This window comes from Leuresthes tenuis, unplaced genomic scaffold, assembly GCF_036924035.1.
Source record: "Leuresthes tenuis unplaced genomic scaffold, fLeuTen1.0.hap1 SCAF_22, whole genome shotgun sequence".
Taxonomy (NCBI): domain Eukaryota; kingdom Metazoa; phylum Chordata; class Actinopteri; order Atheriniformes; family Atherinopsidae; genus Leuresthes; species Leuresthes tenuis.
The window spans coordinates 29,416,472-29,433,383 of NW_027325376.1; the positions used below are offsets into that span (position 1 = coordinate 29,416,472).

At 40.7% G+C, this 16,912-nt stretch overlaps 1 protein-coding gene across 1 annotated transcript in view; it reads left to right on the plus strand.

Moving 5' to 3' along the window:
• Window positions 1–16,912, plus strand: part of zanl (zonadhesin, like) — a 48,778-nt gene that overhangs the window by 13,567 nt on the left and 18,299 nt on the right. Inside the window, exons 15-32 of the mRNA XM_072376225.1 lie at window positions 34–182; window positions 392–520; window positions 1,880–2,018; window positions 3,533–3,674; window positions 5,111–5,307; window positions 6,197–6,335; window positions 7,389–7,505; window positions 8,901–9,025; window positions 9,235–9,380; window positions 10,222–10,365; window positions 10,519–10,626; window positions 11,953–12,122; window positions 12,682–12,884; window positions 14,245–14,389; window positions 15,395–15,642; window positions 15,765–15,942; window positions 16,162–16,270; window positions 16,734–16,828. Of these exons, the coding sequence (XP_072232326.1) occupies window positions 34–182; window positions 392–520; window positions 1,880–2,018; window positions 3,533–3,674; window positions 5,111–5,307; window positions 6,197–6,335; window positions 7,389–7,505; window positions 8,901–9,025; window positions 9,235–9,380; window positions 10,222–10,365; window positions 10,519–10,626; window positions 11,953–12,122; window positions 12,682–12,884; window positions 14,245–14,389; window positions 15,395–15,642; window positions 15,765–15,942; window positions 16,162–16,270; window positions 16,734–16,828 (2,683 nt within the window). The remainder of the gene's footprint in view (window positions 1–33; window positions 183–391; window positions 521–1,879; window positions 2,019–3,532; window positions 3,675–5,110; window positions 5,308–6,196; window positions 6,336–7,388; window positions 7,506–8,900; window positions 9,026–9,234; window positions 9,381–10,221; window positions 10,366–10,518; window positions 10,627–11,952; window positions 12,123–12,681; window positions 12,885–14,244; window positions 14,390–15,394; window positions 15,643–15,764; window positions 15,943–16,161; window positions 16,271–16,733; window positions 16,829–16,912) is intronic.

Sequence of the window (16,912 nt, forward strand, 5' to 3'; positions counted from 1 at the left end):
AAGTGTGTCCATGCATGTTTTTTTCTCATACAGGTGAATGAGACCAATATCAACCTCCCAGTGACTCCGGTCCCCGGTATTTCTGTGTTTAAGTCAGGAAAACATTACACTGTGTCCATGAACTTTGGTGTAACTGTCCGTTACGATGGAAACCACTTCATGGACATCAAAGTGGTCAATGAGTGAGAACTAAACAACTCATGCTGTCTTTACATGTGGTTTTAGCACGCACAACACATACTATTAGTGGAGGTTTTGGCATCAATAGGACAAAAAATAAACTGAAAGCATGTACTAAGACTTGGTGAAAAAAAGTCACAAACTCTGAAACAAGATTTATTACTGATTGAACTTCTGCTAGGACTTACTTGCACTTTTTTGTGATCTTTAGCTATCAGAACAAACTGTGTGGACTGTGCGGAGACTATAATGGAAAAGCTGATGATGAATTCCGTAAACCAGATGGAACCTTGACAAACAATGCCAATGACTTTGGACACAGCTGGAACACTGACCCTGCGTGAGTATTGCACAGTTGCAGGTGTATCTTAATATTTCTGAAACACCCAAAAAAGTTTTATGTACATAAAGCTTTTTTATGTACTTTTCTCTTTATCAACTTCTGTATCAAAATCTGAAAATGTGTTAGCTCATCATAGCTACAACATGGTGAATACGATCAACTAGAATTAAAGGGGAACTCTGGTATTTTTAAACCTAGACCTTATTTCTAGCATGAAATACGTTCATCTACTCACAGAGAACAGTTTGGCAAAAGTCGGCGTCCTTCGGAAGCTTTTAGATAACTCACGATCGGTGTATATCCACATAAAGGAGTGAACGGGGTTAGACGATGCAGCCGCTAAATAAGGCATTATCTGTCTTTATTTCACCAATACTTTAAGAAGAATGAATGAACGAACGTGTACTATAGCTCTGTTAGCTCATAGGTGCTGTTATGTGGATACTTGCGGCTATAGGAGAGCTGACAGAGGGATTCTACACACACCTCTACTGGGACCACTTCATCCACACGCCCCCATGGAGCGCAGTTTATTTACTCCTTTCTCTGTGAAAGTCGGCTAACTTCACACAGAGTTTGTTACTGCTAGTTTTGTGCAACATGGCAGGATATTTATCAAATTTTGACAAAGTGAACGACGACTTTGAGTAAGATGGACGTTCTTATCAGAGTGAATGAGCTGTGCTGCAGCCATGCGTGTGGATGAAGTGGTCCCAGTAGAGTGCCTGTGTAGAAATCTCTCCGTTAGCTCTCTTATAGCTGCAAGTAGCCATATAACAGCAGCTCTGAGCTAACAGAGCAATAATACACGTTCGTTCATTCATTCTTCTTAAAGTATTGGTGAAATAAAGACAGATAATGCCTTATTTAGAGGCTGCATCGTCTAAGCCCCGTTCACTCCGTTATATGGATATACAGTTATCTTAATAGCTTCCGAAGGACGCCGACTTCCGCCAAACTGTTCTCAGTGAGTAGATAAACGTATTTCATGCCAGAAATAAGGTCTAGGTTTGAAAATACCGGAGTTCTCCTTGAAATGAAAGGGCTGGATTAAACTCAAGAAGCAAATTTACTGACCTGAATACTAACAAGGATGTATACTGTGTTTTATAAATGTATACAGATACGGGTGAGAAAGTTATTTTATTTAGATTCTTCCGTTCAATTTAGTTATTTACACTCATTCCAGTAATTCTTTCAAATACGTGATTATATGATTTAATATTTGTATTTATCATTCTGTATTCCTAATAATTTCTTATAAGTAAAAGGATAATCTTTTCTCCAAACCAGTGTGTATTAGCTTTTTATCATAATGAGCAGGGACAAAGTGTAACTTTATATCTGTGTTGACAGGTGTAATAAGAAACCCAACACCACCATCCCAGGATGTGATGAAGAAGACAGGGAGCTGTATGAGAGCTCTGGATACTGTGGTATCCTGCTGGACAAAAAGGGTCCCTTTGCTGTGTGCCACCCCAGAATCAACCCAAATGTATGTTCATGTGCATCAACACATCCCAACATACACTATATTGCCAAAAGTATTCACTCACCTATCCAGACTGCTTCTACAAACATCTGAGAAAGAATGGCTCGCTCTCAGGAGCTCAGTGAGTTCCGGCATGGTACCGTGATAGGATGCCACCTGTGCAACAAGTCCAGTCATGAAATTTCCTCATGACTAAATAATCCACAGTCAGCTGTCAGCGGTATTATAACAAAGTGGAAGTGATTGGGAATGACAGCAACTCAGCCACAGAGTGGTAGGCCACATAAAGTGACAGAGCGGGGTTAGCGGATGCTGAGGCACAGTGCGCAGAGGTCACCAGCTTTCTGCAGAGTCAGTCGCTACAGACCTCCAAACTTCATGTGGCCTTCAGATTAGCGTGTGTAGAGAGCTTCATGGAATGGGTTTCCATTGTAACTGCATCCAAGCCAAGCATCACCAAGTGCAAGCCAAGCATCACCAAGTGCAATGCAGTGGTGTAAAGCACGCCGCCACTAGACTCTAGAGCAGCGGAGACACGTTCTCTGGAGTGACCAATCACGCTTCTCCATCTGGCAGTCTGATGGAAGAGTCTGGATTTGGCGGTTGCCAGGGGAACGGTACTTGTCTGACTGCATTGTGCCAAGTATAAAGTTTGGTGGAGTTGGGATTATGGTGTGGGGTTGTTCTTCAGGAGCTGGGCTTGGGCCCTTAGTTCCAGTGAAAGGAACTCTGAATGCTTCAGCATAGCAAGAGATTTTGGACAATTTCATGCTCCCAACTCTGTGTAAACAGTTTGGGGATGGCCCCTTCCTGTTCCAACATGACTGCGCACCAGTGCACAAAGCAAGGTCCATAAAGACATGGATGAGCCAGTTTGGTGTGGAAGAACCTGACTGGCCTGCACAGAGTCCTGACCTCAACCCGATAGAACACCTTTGGGATGAATTAGAGCAGAGACATCAGTGTCTGACCTCACAAATGTGCTTCTGGAAGAATGGTCAAAAATTCCCATAAACACACTCCTAAACCTTGTGGAAAGCTTGCCCAGAAGAGCTGTTATAGCTGCAAAGGGTGGGCTGACGTCATATTAAACCCTCTGGATTAAGAATGGGATATTAATTAAGTTCATATGTGCGTAAAGGCAGATGAGCGAATACTTTTGGTAATATAGTGCATAAGTAAACACGTGTCACATAAAAATGACGCAGCTTCCTCCTCTAATGTTGACAAATGTTTTGGAGGCCAGTGCTCCTGTAGATATTCATAGAGACATTAATTTCAAAATCTTGTCTTTTTAGTTAACTGAGTTTGTTCCACTAAAGATTTACCCTCTATGACACACCATAAGTAACTTTATGTGGTGACCTTAATTGTAAAAATATGGGTTATGTCCCGTGGTTAGTTGTTCATTGCTGCCTACAGCAATTCAGCAGCCAGGGGGAGAAATCAGAAATTCTCTTTTTGATTAGAGTCAGATTTCAGCATTGTAACTTAACAAACTGATTTTGTGTCTCCAGAATTATTTCAGGGACTGTCTCTTTGACGTATGTGAGTTGGATGGAGCCAAACCTATTCTTTGCGAAGCCATCGAAGCCTATGTCAATGAATGTCAGGATCGTGGGGTCAACATTGGACCCTGGAGGAATGAAACCTTTTGCCGTGAGTGTTGGGAAAATTAATAGTTAGATGAGGGTTGGATAGATGGAAGAAGTGATGGTGCAAATGGGTCATTAAGAATACTGTAATCCTGACAGTATACAAGAAAGAAAAACTTAAAAAGACAGTTTTACCCAGCCCTCTGAGAAACTTCACTACTGGGTAAACCTACGAGACTCTGCTTTTGCATCTTGAGACAGATTTTCTACAAATGTTTGGTCCAAAAATAATCTAACTACTTCTGAAACCAAAAGCTAACACAACACCCATCAACTCTGATCATTGATCCTTTCTGATTTGAGAAACATCATTTTTGTGTCTGGCATGATCTGAGAGAAAATGTGTGTCCATCTAGAGGTGCCCCTGCACAGATGGAGCTGTGCTGCTGCTGGACGAACATGGTGGTAACTGACGCCTGACACTAACCTGTTGGAACGGAGAGTGATTGAAAGACAAATAAGTCTCTCAAGTGCGTGACTGGCACATGTCATACCTTAATAATAAGCTTCCTGTGAAAGTTGGAGTTTGAAAATCCCCAGTCTACACACGACTGCAGCTGAGATCCCGACATAAGTGTACTTTCAATTTGTCACCCAACAGACTAAAAAAGCATGACTAAAAGCAAATGTGAAGCTTTTGTAAAACTTTGATGTTTAACAATTTAACCAGCACAATTCTGCTCATGACACGCTCATGACACAATTGGTGAGCATCTTTGTTTGGTTTGAATTAGGATTAGCTGCTGGGTTAGATAGTAAAATGGAAGACAAACACATTGGGGTCTGAGCCAATCACAGGCAAATTATGGAAGGCCTTGCAGCATACTTGTGGAGGCTGGTTTAGTATGTAAGTGAAACTCTGACGCAGACAACAGCAGATAGAATCAGTGGGCCTGTATATAACACCAAAATGTACTCTGGACTCTTTGCATAATTTTCACTACAGTACATGGCTTTGGCACAAATATTTATCGGTCAGTGTGGTGGGGTTTCTACTTTTATTCATCAGATAGAAAACCTACCTGTATTTGGTGCTTGGTGCGTATCAGTTTCACAAGCTGTGAAACGTCACTGAAACAACCAAGACAACTCTTTGCTCTCTGCTTGGCAGGATTTATCCTTTCAGCTGATTGCACACACCTACATTCAGTTATTGTCTGTGTGGGCATTGCTGATGCACACAGACAGGCATTGTTGTCCATCATCATTTCATGTTGTTTTCAACAGCTTTGAAGTTAGTAATTGTAAAATTTACACAATAAAATGGTGTGAATATTTAGCTATTTGGGTAATAATTCTTATGGAAAGCACTGTCAGAATCTTCATGAAAAAGCCTTGGAAGGAATTGCTTGACTCAGAATTCTTAATATTTCTAAAGAAAATTCCTAAATCACTCTGTAATGCTATATCACTTACGTCAGCCTCTTGTTTTCCCCTTAGCACTGAGCTGTCCCGCCAACAGCCACTATGAGCCCTGTGCAGACCCCTGTCAAGAGACATGCTCTGGGAAGCCTTCCTCCTGTGGTGGGCCCTGCTCTGAGGCCTGTGTGTGTGATCCTAACTACGTATTAAGTGCTGGAAGATGTGTGAGGAAGAACTCATGTGGATGCAAACACACCAATGGCCAGTATTACGAGGTACAGTGAAGTGGGTTGGATAGTTCATCAGGAAATGGTGTGTGCATGTGTGTCGAGTCAGTTCTGAAATCAGTGTAAAAAACAGTGCGGTTTTTGCAACAATTCTAATGGTATTTGTGTTATCAACTTCCAACTGGAAGGTTGGTTGTTCGATTGCCACTGTGTACATGTTCTTGGTCAAGATTCTGAACCCCACATTGCCCCCAGTATGACTGTTAGTATGTAATTGTAAAGAAAATCACTGCATGCAATATATAGACTGCGTCTATATGAGTTAGTGTTAATGTGTAAATGAGAAACACACGTAAAGCACTCTGTAGAACCACAACAAGGTTTAAAAGGAGCCCCTTAAGTGTGCACCTTTACTGCTTTCTCTCTATTACTTCCTGGAATGAAATGTTGAAAAAGGAAATTACTACTCATGGTTTGGATTACGTATCCAGGAATTATGGAAATAGATTAAATATCCTGTAAAATGAAAGTAACAGGACCGTGTATGTGCATGTGTGGAGTAAGGTAGAACCAACTGGTAGAAAAACTGCTATTTTAAGATTGTTGTAATATGTGTTAATCTGTGCTGTTAATATGTGTGTGTGTGTGTGTACTGGGAAACTACATGCAGCAACAATGTCTATGTAAACAATAGAAGGACAAAAGAAGCTTTTAAATGTGTGCCTGGTGTCAAAAATTTGGAAATGAAACGATGGCTTTGCCAAAACATGGTCATTATTATCATTATTATATATTAATTTGCCTTCATGTAAAACTGCAGATATACTTCCCTTCACATTCATCGGGACAGAAAGCTGCTCTTGTTGAATGTAGATTTGTGCAGTAAAAGTAAAATCGGAAGCTGTGTTACCATTTTACTGCGCTGTGTGTGTTTCAGCCTGAAGAGGAATTCTATGTGGAGGACTGTAAGCTGAAGTGTAGGTGTGATGCCCCCTTTATTACCTGTGAGGCCTCTGACTGTCCCCCAATGCATGAGTGCAAACTTCAAAATGGAGATTTGGGCTGCTATCCCAGTGGTAAGTTTGCTCCAACTGCTAGTTCTATCTAAGAGTGTGAATTCTACACATACGGTCCACACTTACACAGCCTCGTCCCACCTCGCAAGTTGCGTGGCGGGGGCTTTCGCTGCACGGTGTCCGACGCCGTGTGTAAGGCGAGCCGGTGGAGGGGCCTGGGTACGGCGGTTGGCGAGCGTTGACTGTGGATGCGCGTCGGGCCCTTCTCGCGGATCTCCCCAGCTGCGGCGCCTGTCTGGGACCAGTTCACGCGGGCCCCCCCGGCGGGTTGCCGCGGTTGGCGCCTCGCAGCTGACTTTGAACTGGTGCGGACCAGGGGAATCCGACTGTTTAATTAAAACAAAGCATCGCGAAGGAAGCCTCACGGTGGATGTATAGTTGGATTACAGATTTGTGACTCATGCTCATGTTACAGTCATATTGAAGTTGTTGTCAGTCAGAGATGATTGAATTTCTTTGGACCATAGGGACCAATGCTAATTCAGCCTCTAAAACTAGATCTACTTTACAACATCACATGGAGTGCTGAAAATTAAGCATCCTTCAGGACGAGTGAGATACACAACAAAATTACTTTCTTGTATTTCAATAAATGGCAGTAGTTTCATTACTTTTCATGACAGGTCATTTGTGATTGTCAACTTGTCTGGATGTACAATACTGCTGTTTTTTCTCTACTTATTTGGACATGAAACAAATATTTATCTTTTTAAGTTTTGCATTTTTTTGGTGGGAAAATGCAGTATGGTTGAATATTCTCCAAGGCTGAGCATCAGTGGTAACATGTAATAACTGCCCAGTGAATCAATTTGCATGTGATGTGACAGCTATGTAAATAAAATGTCGTTTTAGGATTTGAAAACAACGATTTGTTTGTTGAACTGTCATACAGTGGCTCTGATGAAAGCCAAAAATATAGCACTTGAATCATGGAGAAATTTATTTGTGAACTTTAGGCACTCAGCTCTATCTCCAGAGAGTCTCCACTGAGACTTTGCAGGCTCTGCCACTGTTTCACAGAGAGCTCAGCTGTCTGATGTCTGTCTCCCTCAGGCTCTCAAGACTGTGTGGTCTCTGGAGATCCTCACTACAACACATTTGACAAGAAGTTCTACAGCTTTATGGGAACTTGCACCTACACACTGGCCAGAACATGCAAGAATAACACAGGTATGGCCATGTATAGTTGCTCTTACCTTGATATGATTCATTATTCCCACCAAGGCATGTGCTGTGGTATATATGTCTGTTTGGATTGCTCAAAAAGTTGCTGAGATCAGCATAAAACGTTACTACAGGTGAGGTATGGCCCAAATTTAAATGGATTACTTTTTGTCCAGAGTCATATGTATGTGTGTACATATATAGATATGAATATATCTATATATATAGATATATATCTCTATATATATAGAGATATATACATATATGTGTGTGTATATGTATTTTGTAAATATAAAGCCCTATCGAGAAATAACTCTTTTACATTTAATTTGTCTATTTCAACTGATGTCTTACACTGATGTCTGATGCCATGAGACTACAAAACAATTAACTTTTTCAAGAGAGTGTCGAAGCAGTGATTGTGAAGCCAGCAGGTAGGAGATATGATCCTGTTACGAAATATTGTCACAGAGTTTAGAAATAAATGCATATAAATAGATCTTTTTAAGGTTAGCGCCGTCGCCTCACAGCAGAGGGTCCCAGGTTCAACTCCCGTGTATGCGTGAGTGGGAGTGTGTGTGTGGTTGTTTGTCTCTGTGTGGCCCTGTGATGGACTGGAATAGGCTCCAGCCCCCCCCAACCCGACCAACGGATTAAGTGGGTATAGAAAATGGATGGATGGATGGATGGACAGATCTTTTTTAAATTCCAATTTATTTAGTAAAACATCCGAGTTTACTGTCTTTAATGGAGGAGAAAACAAAAATCTAAAATCATCAAATGTGTGTTCGACACAGTTGTTGGTATTCTTTTTTTCATGAATTCACCAGTCAATCACAGAGACAAACAACCATGCACACTCGCACTCACTCATATGCTCATTGTAGAATCTTCAATGAAACGAGCATGCAAACTCCACACAGACAGAACCCAGCTGAGATTAGAACCAGGGGGAAACAGAGCTAACCAGCACAGCACCATGCAGCCCTGAACTGAAATGGATTCCTCAAATAAATAACACAAATAAGACTTACATGTACTTCATATTCAGCATGTAGGACCAGAATTAACCAACAGCTTACGAAAATCACAAATCATAGATGCTTCTAGGAATGTAGGAAAAACACAAGACATCTGGAGCAGTGGTTTCAGCCCGTAACATACAGTATGCTGCACGGTGAACCAAGCAGAGCTTCAAGGCTGTAGGGACAACACTGTGGAATTGAAAGCACAAAAAAAGAAAAAAGTGTAATAAATCAAATCTATATAAAAGAGGTGTGCCAATAATCCTGACCAGGACTTATTCAGGCTATTTCAGAAAGTGAAAAAAGTTATCAGATCTGCTGTGTTATAGTGAAGGAAATAGTACCTTGGCCCTGAGGGTTAATGCTACCTGTGCAGGTCCCTGGTTCTCTGTGGAGGGGAAGAACGAGGAGAGAGGAGCGTCAGGTTTGTCCTACCTGAGGAAACTCTACGTCACCGTCGACGGGATCACTGTGACCCTGATGAAGGCCAGGAGAACTCTGGTCAGTATTTTCACCTTTACTGTGAATTTATTATAAATATACAGAACTTCTACAAATTGTCAGTATCACGCAAAAGTGTTTGAATTCACTTGCTGGAATGCAGAGTTCTTTTGCTACTGTATGCATCAAAAGTGAGCAGTGGACATGTAACTCATACTGATTTCATCTGAGGCTTCATTTTAAGCCAGCCTCTCATCCTCCCCCTGCAGGTAAACGGAGTGCGTGTGGCCCTGCCTCACTCCCCGTCTCCTCTCATGTCCCTCAGTCTTGCTGGTCAGTACATCACCTTGCAGACACCCTTTGGCCTGCAGGTGCGTTGGGATGGAAACCATTATGCCCAGATCTCAGTTCCTAGGTTGGTATACAAGTCTGTTCATATGTCTTTTGGTACTGCTGAATAAAGCGATTTGGTATTTTCACCTTGTTGGTTACATGCAACAGTGGGTCTCTTTTTTATTTGGAAAATTGCAGACAACTGCTTTCATCTTTTGGAGAAAAATGTGTAAATAATTTAGCTTGAAAATAGCTAATAGCATTACTGGGACAATCTAAACAACATGATGTGACGCAGTCAGTCCCGTGCATTTACAATGTTTTGGGGAAAGCTTTGAAACAGTCTGAAGCCGACCTGGTTATCTGGATATCTAGACAGGCATCAGAAGTGGAAACTGTTGTATTTCTGATCAGATACATCCATAATACTTTTTTGATGTTGATTTTATTCCTTTATGGTTCCAACCTGTGTTCAACCCAAAGTGAAAGAATTTCATGTTTTTTTTGCAGGTAAATCTATTTTCAGATCGTGCCACCCAGAGTAAAAGATTAATTGTTACATTCCCTCTGCACTCAGTCCATAGAAGCTATGACTCTTTTTGTGCTTGCAGCCTAGAGGTGATGATCTGAAGATTATCTGAATGAGTACTGCATTATTACTGCAACTATTTGCGTCTGAGGTTACAATCAGTGTCTTATGAAAACTGCCTGAGAAATCAGAAAGGCAACTGTACACACTGGCCTTTAAATTTCATATGCAGATATCTAATAAATCCTCTCAACATTCACAATACTTTTTTTTAGGTATCTTGCACTGAGGTTGCCATGGTTGGAATCAAGAGTCTTCTAAAATTCAATGAAAGAGCCAAACAATATTTGGCCACGTCCTTTTCAGCCTTCTTCGCCTCTATTTTTTCATCCAGCTCCTACTATGATCAGATGTGCGGTCTCTGTGGTGACTATGATGGGAACCCAGGCAATGACTTCACTAAACCAGATGGCACTCTGGTAGGAAATGTCAATGACTTTGGAAACAGCTGGCAGACAGAAGAGGATGAGGATGATTCGTGAGTTCTTACAAATTCATCTCTGTGCTCTAATCTGACAGTTTACACAATGACTTCAAACTTCCTTTAAGTATACGACAAAGCTATCATTCTTGAGGGTGAATTCAACCAAATGGGGTGTTACATGAATAAATTCAACTCTGTTTTGTGTAGGTGTATCTCAGGCACTAAGCCTGACCCAGAATGTGACCCCAAACTGGAGGCTGAGGTGGTAAAACCAGACAAATGTGGCAAAATGAAGGACCCTGATGGACCCTTCAGGTGAGTAAAAAAGTTGATTTAACCGTAGATCTGATCCTGGAATACGCAACATAAACAGTACTGGACCCTGAACCAGACTACACAATGACACACACACTCACAGTAAAAAGAATTTTGAGCTATAGTTGAATCTCATGAATCTCATCTAGTTTTCTGGTGTGATGACTGCAATGTACTGTTGTGGATTCAATCGACTTGAAAAAATTTAATTTTGTATTTTTGGAGAAACTCTATTTATTTGCTTGTTGGTTATTGAAGCCAATTCCATTTGTAACATTTAGGGCAATCTTTTGACAGAAATACAATATATTTTAAATAAAATCATGATATCAATGAAAATGAGTGTTTTCCGAATATTCTAATTAGCCTCCAGTGAGCCTGTTGATTGCCCTCCTGGCCCATTCACTAAACTACACTACTACAGTAGCCCTGGAGGGACAAATCAAATACTGATTCTGAAAGTTCCTTTGTATTTTTTTAAACCACGATAAATCTGGGGTTGGGGGTGTTATTCTGTCTATCTTCAAGAAACTCTTGAAAACCCAGGTCTTCTGAGAGCATCTCCTATCCTAGCACTTACCTTGTACTTCCCTACCCCCCCACTGCACTTTATCTTTCTGTACTTTCCGCTGTGCCTGCTCTCTATCTCTACTCTGTCACCTCTGACAGAGTCAGACTCGTGGGTTCCTTCTATGTACCTTATCTTTAGCTTAGCTTAGCTTTGATGTTAGCTGTAATGTTATATCCTCATTTATAAGTTGCTTTTTGGATAAAAATGTCTGCCAAATGCATAAACGAACATCACGCTAAGTCTAATGGCACATTTTACACACTGTGTTGATACAACAACTGGTAAATCATTTTAACCTGATATTCAGTTGATAATTACTTAAAGGAACAATATTTTATACTCAAATCCTACAGTGTCTTGAAAAAAAGCTAATTCTGCATTTAATGTTATGAATACATGAATAATTTTTGGGATTGATCCAACGACTGGGTCTAAAATGCATTAAAGAAAAACAAATATGAGTATAACAGCCTTATGGAGAGTTTTTTACAAGGCATGAAGGTGATGAGGTACTCCACTGGAAAGTATAAACTTATTTTTATTTGCATTTGCTCTTTTTCCAACTTTTTTGGAATTGGGCTGGATATTGTTTTCAACATGTGCGCTGTAGTTTTTTTGAGTCAAAGCAGTGCATAAGTTTTCGCTCTCAGATATAGGAAATGTTTTCATTTTCATAGAGCTTTTGAGTGAACTGCACCGAAAAACTGCCTCTTCCTCCACTTTCCCCTAAAGCTGAATGTTTTTCTCTGCTCCAGGGAGTGTATCAGTATGGTGAATTCCACTCCATTCTTCCAAAGCTGTGTGTATGACATGTGCCAGCTCAATGGGCAGCAGCATGTGCTGTGTGACCAGCTTCAAGCCTACACAGATGCATGCCAGTGTGCTGGAGCTAAAGTTTACCAGTGGAGGACTCCGGACTTCTGCCGTAAGTACTCATTAGTGGGTTGTTGCCTCCTTTGTTTAAGCACTGTCAGTTTTTAGGAAAATAGCATCAATAAATAGCATCAATAGATAGTTCTAAATGTACTCACTGTGTTTACTTCAAATACAGACAGAGAAGGTGTGCATTTTGTCATATTTCAGATGAAATATTTAAAGTGGTGGAACTGTGTTGAAGTAAAGAAAATAAATTTATGAACTAAAGTTAAATGAAAATATATTAAATGAAAAATAACATGACCCTTAGGTCATTTATAGAATGATGATCTGTCAATTAAGTGATGTAAATCAATTACATTGTACATTTAAGTTCTAAACCAGTACAAGTGTTAGTATTCACCATCATCCTGCCCACAACCTAATGTTATTCTTGTCTTTCTTCTCTTAATCTTCCTGTCACTCCTTTCATCCACCTCTCCTCTGTCCCACCTTGACTTTGGTTCATCCTACCACCCCTCTTTAATCTATTCATCCCTATCTTCTACCTTGCTTGGTCCATCATCCGTCTCTCTCCCTGTCTGTCATGTCCTTGTTCCTGGATGCAGCTGTGGCCTGCCCTCCCAACAGCTCTTACTCCCTGTGTGTGAGTTCTTGTCCTGAAACATGTCTGGGCGTGGTGGGACTGCCTGGCTGTGAGGACGTTTGTGTGGAGGGCTGTGAGTGTAACCCAGGCTTCATCCTCAGCGATGACAAATGTGTGACACTGAAAGACTGTGGCTGTGTGGACACCAGTGGAAGTTACCATCCTGTAAGTGGGAACAATCTTCAAGTGATTCGAATACCATTCCATTTATGTTGAAACTGCACAAATCCCATGCTCACATAACCATGGTATTTTGGTAAACTGAGATTTTATGACAACAGAGAACAGAGTCAATGACAATTTGGCAAACATCTGTGATACACATTATACCTGCTTAGCCTAATCACATTCCTATTCCATGTAACGGTCTCTTGGAAAATGTAAGAAAAGAAAACAACATTGAGAATACAATGCTGCTTGTCAACCACAGTTCAGTCAGGCAAAGTGAGTTGACTGATACTTTCTCTTTTTTTCCAATATCACACCACTTCTTGCATCTTGGGCAGCTGTAGCTGTAGCGAAGCCTATCAATCGGAAGTGTCATGTAGAGTGTCATTTGTGTTGCTGAGGTTGGCTGATTGTTAGCCACAACTATTGCAAAAATATTATTCTACATTAAATCATTGTTATGAGGTCAGTATCTTATTGTCAAAAAGTTACTTAAATATTACTACCATGTTACCAAATAGTTTTGTCTTGTTGTTATCTTTAAATTTTTTCCCCCATTGCAAACCTGTTTTTTGGCTGCTGATTAACCTGCAAATTAAAATGTACTACTGAGATAAAAAAAATAGGCTATTACTGTAGTAGCTACATTACTATTACCAAGCTGTAGTGTGAAGTGCAATCAAAATATGTTAGTTTAACTGAAAGTGTGATAAGACCTAACTGATTATCACTAGCCCCAATTTATATGCCACATAAGAGTTACATTTTTTATTTACAAAATTTAAGTATAACCTAGGTCCATCACATGGAAGAAGTAAAATCCTGTATCATAAGATCTGTCAAATTCATATCAGGGCCTTTCAGTTAGCTGCCAGTGATAAGAGTCTCCACACGGAGGGTAAGGTGGAATTTCTAAACCTCTAACATCAATTTGAAGTAAGTGCTGTCATCATATCAAACGTCCAACAATTGTCTGTAAGGAACATGAGCTCAGTTTAGATTTTGAATTACTTCCAATTTGTTCAGGACTAGAAGCCCTGATACAGGCAGCCAAAAAGAAAAATTCCAAACTATGCTCTGGTCAGGAGATTGAATCGAATCAAAGTTTCTATGCCCTCTGTTGGCTTCTTCTTCTTCTTTTTTTTTCCATTGGCATTGTATGAGTTGGACCAATTTGGATTTTGATTCATTTGAATGAATTGGGTTGTTATTGTATTACAATTAATTGGATTTTAATTAGATTGAATTGGTGAGTGGCATGAGTATGCTTTTTCTCACACATACATTTGTCTTGAAGTGGTAGGAAAACTGCTCTTCTATTTATATTCAAGATCTGCTTTGTTTGTATGTTTGACAGGTGGATGAGGACTGGTACTTAGAGGGTTGTGAGGAGAAGTGTGAGTGTCACAGCGGAGGTCTGATCCACTGTCATAACACCAGCTGTAGACCAACCACTGAGAGCTGCCAGCTACAAGATGGACAGTATGAATGCCGCCCTCTGGGTATGCTAATGAATAGAAATTCACTCATACATACTTATAAAATAGACTAAATTTCTAACAAGAGTTGAGTGTGTCAGCCCTCATGAGCAATGACCAGCTGTTAGATAGTAAATGACTGGAGCTCCTAACTTCTTCAGATCCCCAGAAACCTTCTGTGATCTGTGTATTTTCAATAGAAGTACTCTCCTACTTAGCAAACCTGTACCATATTGTTCCACCAGAAGAAAGCTGTGTGAGATCAGGTATTGCATCAGTCGATAAAACTGGAAATAAATTTGAACTATTATGTGGGGTTGAAAACTTTGATCGAGCCATTTTGTTGTCAGCTTGTAGGAAGCGTCCTGTCTGTGTGCTGTGTATATGTTGAACATTGCCGATGCATCTGTTTTCTACATATTGCCAACTCCAAAAAACACACCTGAAATGCAAACTTTGATGGAAACCTGTTTCCAAGATAGAGCTTTTTCCCCAAGGGTTCGATACAACCACCGCACATTGTGGCATACAGTTGAGCCAATTCAGACAAGCTGTATCAATCTTTCTTTTTTCCCCTCCTTTTTCTGGACGGATGCTTCGTGTTAGTTCAAGTCGCACCAGGACTGCGGTGCCATTGCTGTGCTCTGTATGAAGGAAGACATTTGAAGTGCTTGAGACAGCTGAAGAGACAGCTGACACAATAATTCATAACAGCTCACATTCAGCCGCTTAGTTATGTCACATCTGATGATTTCTGTTTAGGATTATCAGAACAATGTCATGATTATTCTAATATAGTTATTTGTTTCTTATTGATCCATGAACAAATGTTACTGTTTCATGACACACTGCTTTATGTGTGTTTTTTACCTAAACAGATGCACATCAAATATTTTGTCATTTTTAAAAAAATTATGATATCCCACACTGTGGAATTAAAATTAAATTAGACAGAACAGCAGAAGACAGCAGTGTAACCTTAGAGTTCCAAGACACAGATCAACTAAATACCATACCTGTCTTTCTCAGGAAATGGTATCTGCTCAGTATCTGGTGATCCTCACTACACCACCTTTGATAAACACACCCACCATTATATGGGAGCCTGCTCCTACACACTAACCAAACCCTGCAACTCCTCCTCTGATCTGCCGTATTTCACTGTGGACACCCAGAATGAGCACAGAGGCAGTAATAAGAAAGTTTCCTACGTAAGAGCTGTGGTGGTCAATGTGAACAATGTGACTGTCATCCTTGGCAAGGGCCGCAAAGTCCAGGTTTGTCTCTTCTTGTAACTATAATAGTTCACCACAGTCAATTATTCAGCCAAAGTGCTGCTGTTTGCTGGATTTTTTTATGTCTGCTGTCTGTATAGAAACTGATCAGTCTGACTCTTCAGGTCAATGGGGCAGTGGTTATTCCACCTGTCACCTCCATCAGTGGAGTGAAGATTTTTTTGAGTGGAAAGTTTGTCGTTGTGGAGACATCCTTCGGCCTTAGGGTACGTTTCGATGGTAACCACCACGCAGACGTCACTGTGCCAACCTCTTACAACGGCCTGCTCTGTGGCATGTGCGGTAAGAATCATGTTAATGTTCTCTACTTCAGGCACTGAAGTTTTGGGATAAAGACAAAAATTTAAACTGAAATTCAAAACCCTGACTTTAAGCATTCTGATTCTAAACACAGACTGATCCTAACATCAACAATGGCTTTATTTCCTCATGCTTTCATGCTTTCACGCGATTCATCCATTCTTTACAGTGTAGTGACTCTTAATATTTCCTATCTCACAGGAAATTTCAATGGAAACCCCAGAGATGACAACTTGAAACCAGACAATACAGCAGCTACTAATAGCAACGAGCTGGGAGACAGCTGGCTGGTTGCTGACCCCCGGCCTGAGTGCGTACACCACAGAGCAATGGCCCAAGCTCGTTATTTCCTCCACGTTTACTGCTGTGTTATTCTGGCCCCTTTGACTCTCTCCTCTCTCATTCACTCCTCTTGCTTTTATTTGTGTTTTTTGATTGTCAGATATACCTGTGATAACAACCCAACAAAGATAGACAAAGCTCATTCATTTGATTCAAGATCTGAAATCTGAAACATCTGTGTAGGAAGTGTTTAATTGACTGAACACAGAAATCAAGAAGGTGCACATCTTAGTCAGCAAAATAGTTTTCTTCTTCTCCTGAGAAAATTCCTCCAGGTTTCCAATGATTCATCCTCGAGCTAGCCAAAAATCTCTGCGGCTCATGTTACAATTATGTGATGCTCTGCACCGACATGTTTTTTGTTCCCACTGTTGCTGTACAAACATGCTGAGTTATATTATTCCATTCTAATGACTGCCTCTCCTCTCCAGCTGTACTAATGGTGGAGGACAGGAAGACTGTGATAAAGAGGTGGAGGAAGAGGCCGAGAAGCCCACCAGCTGTGGAATTATCACCGACCTCAATGGTTGGATTACACACACACACATCAAATGTGCACATCCTGAGACTGCAGGAACACTTGCATTCAAAGCCACATGTACAGTAACTG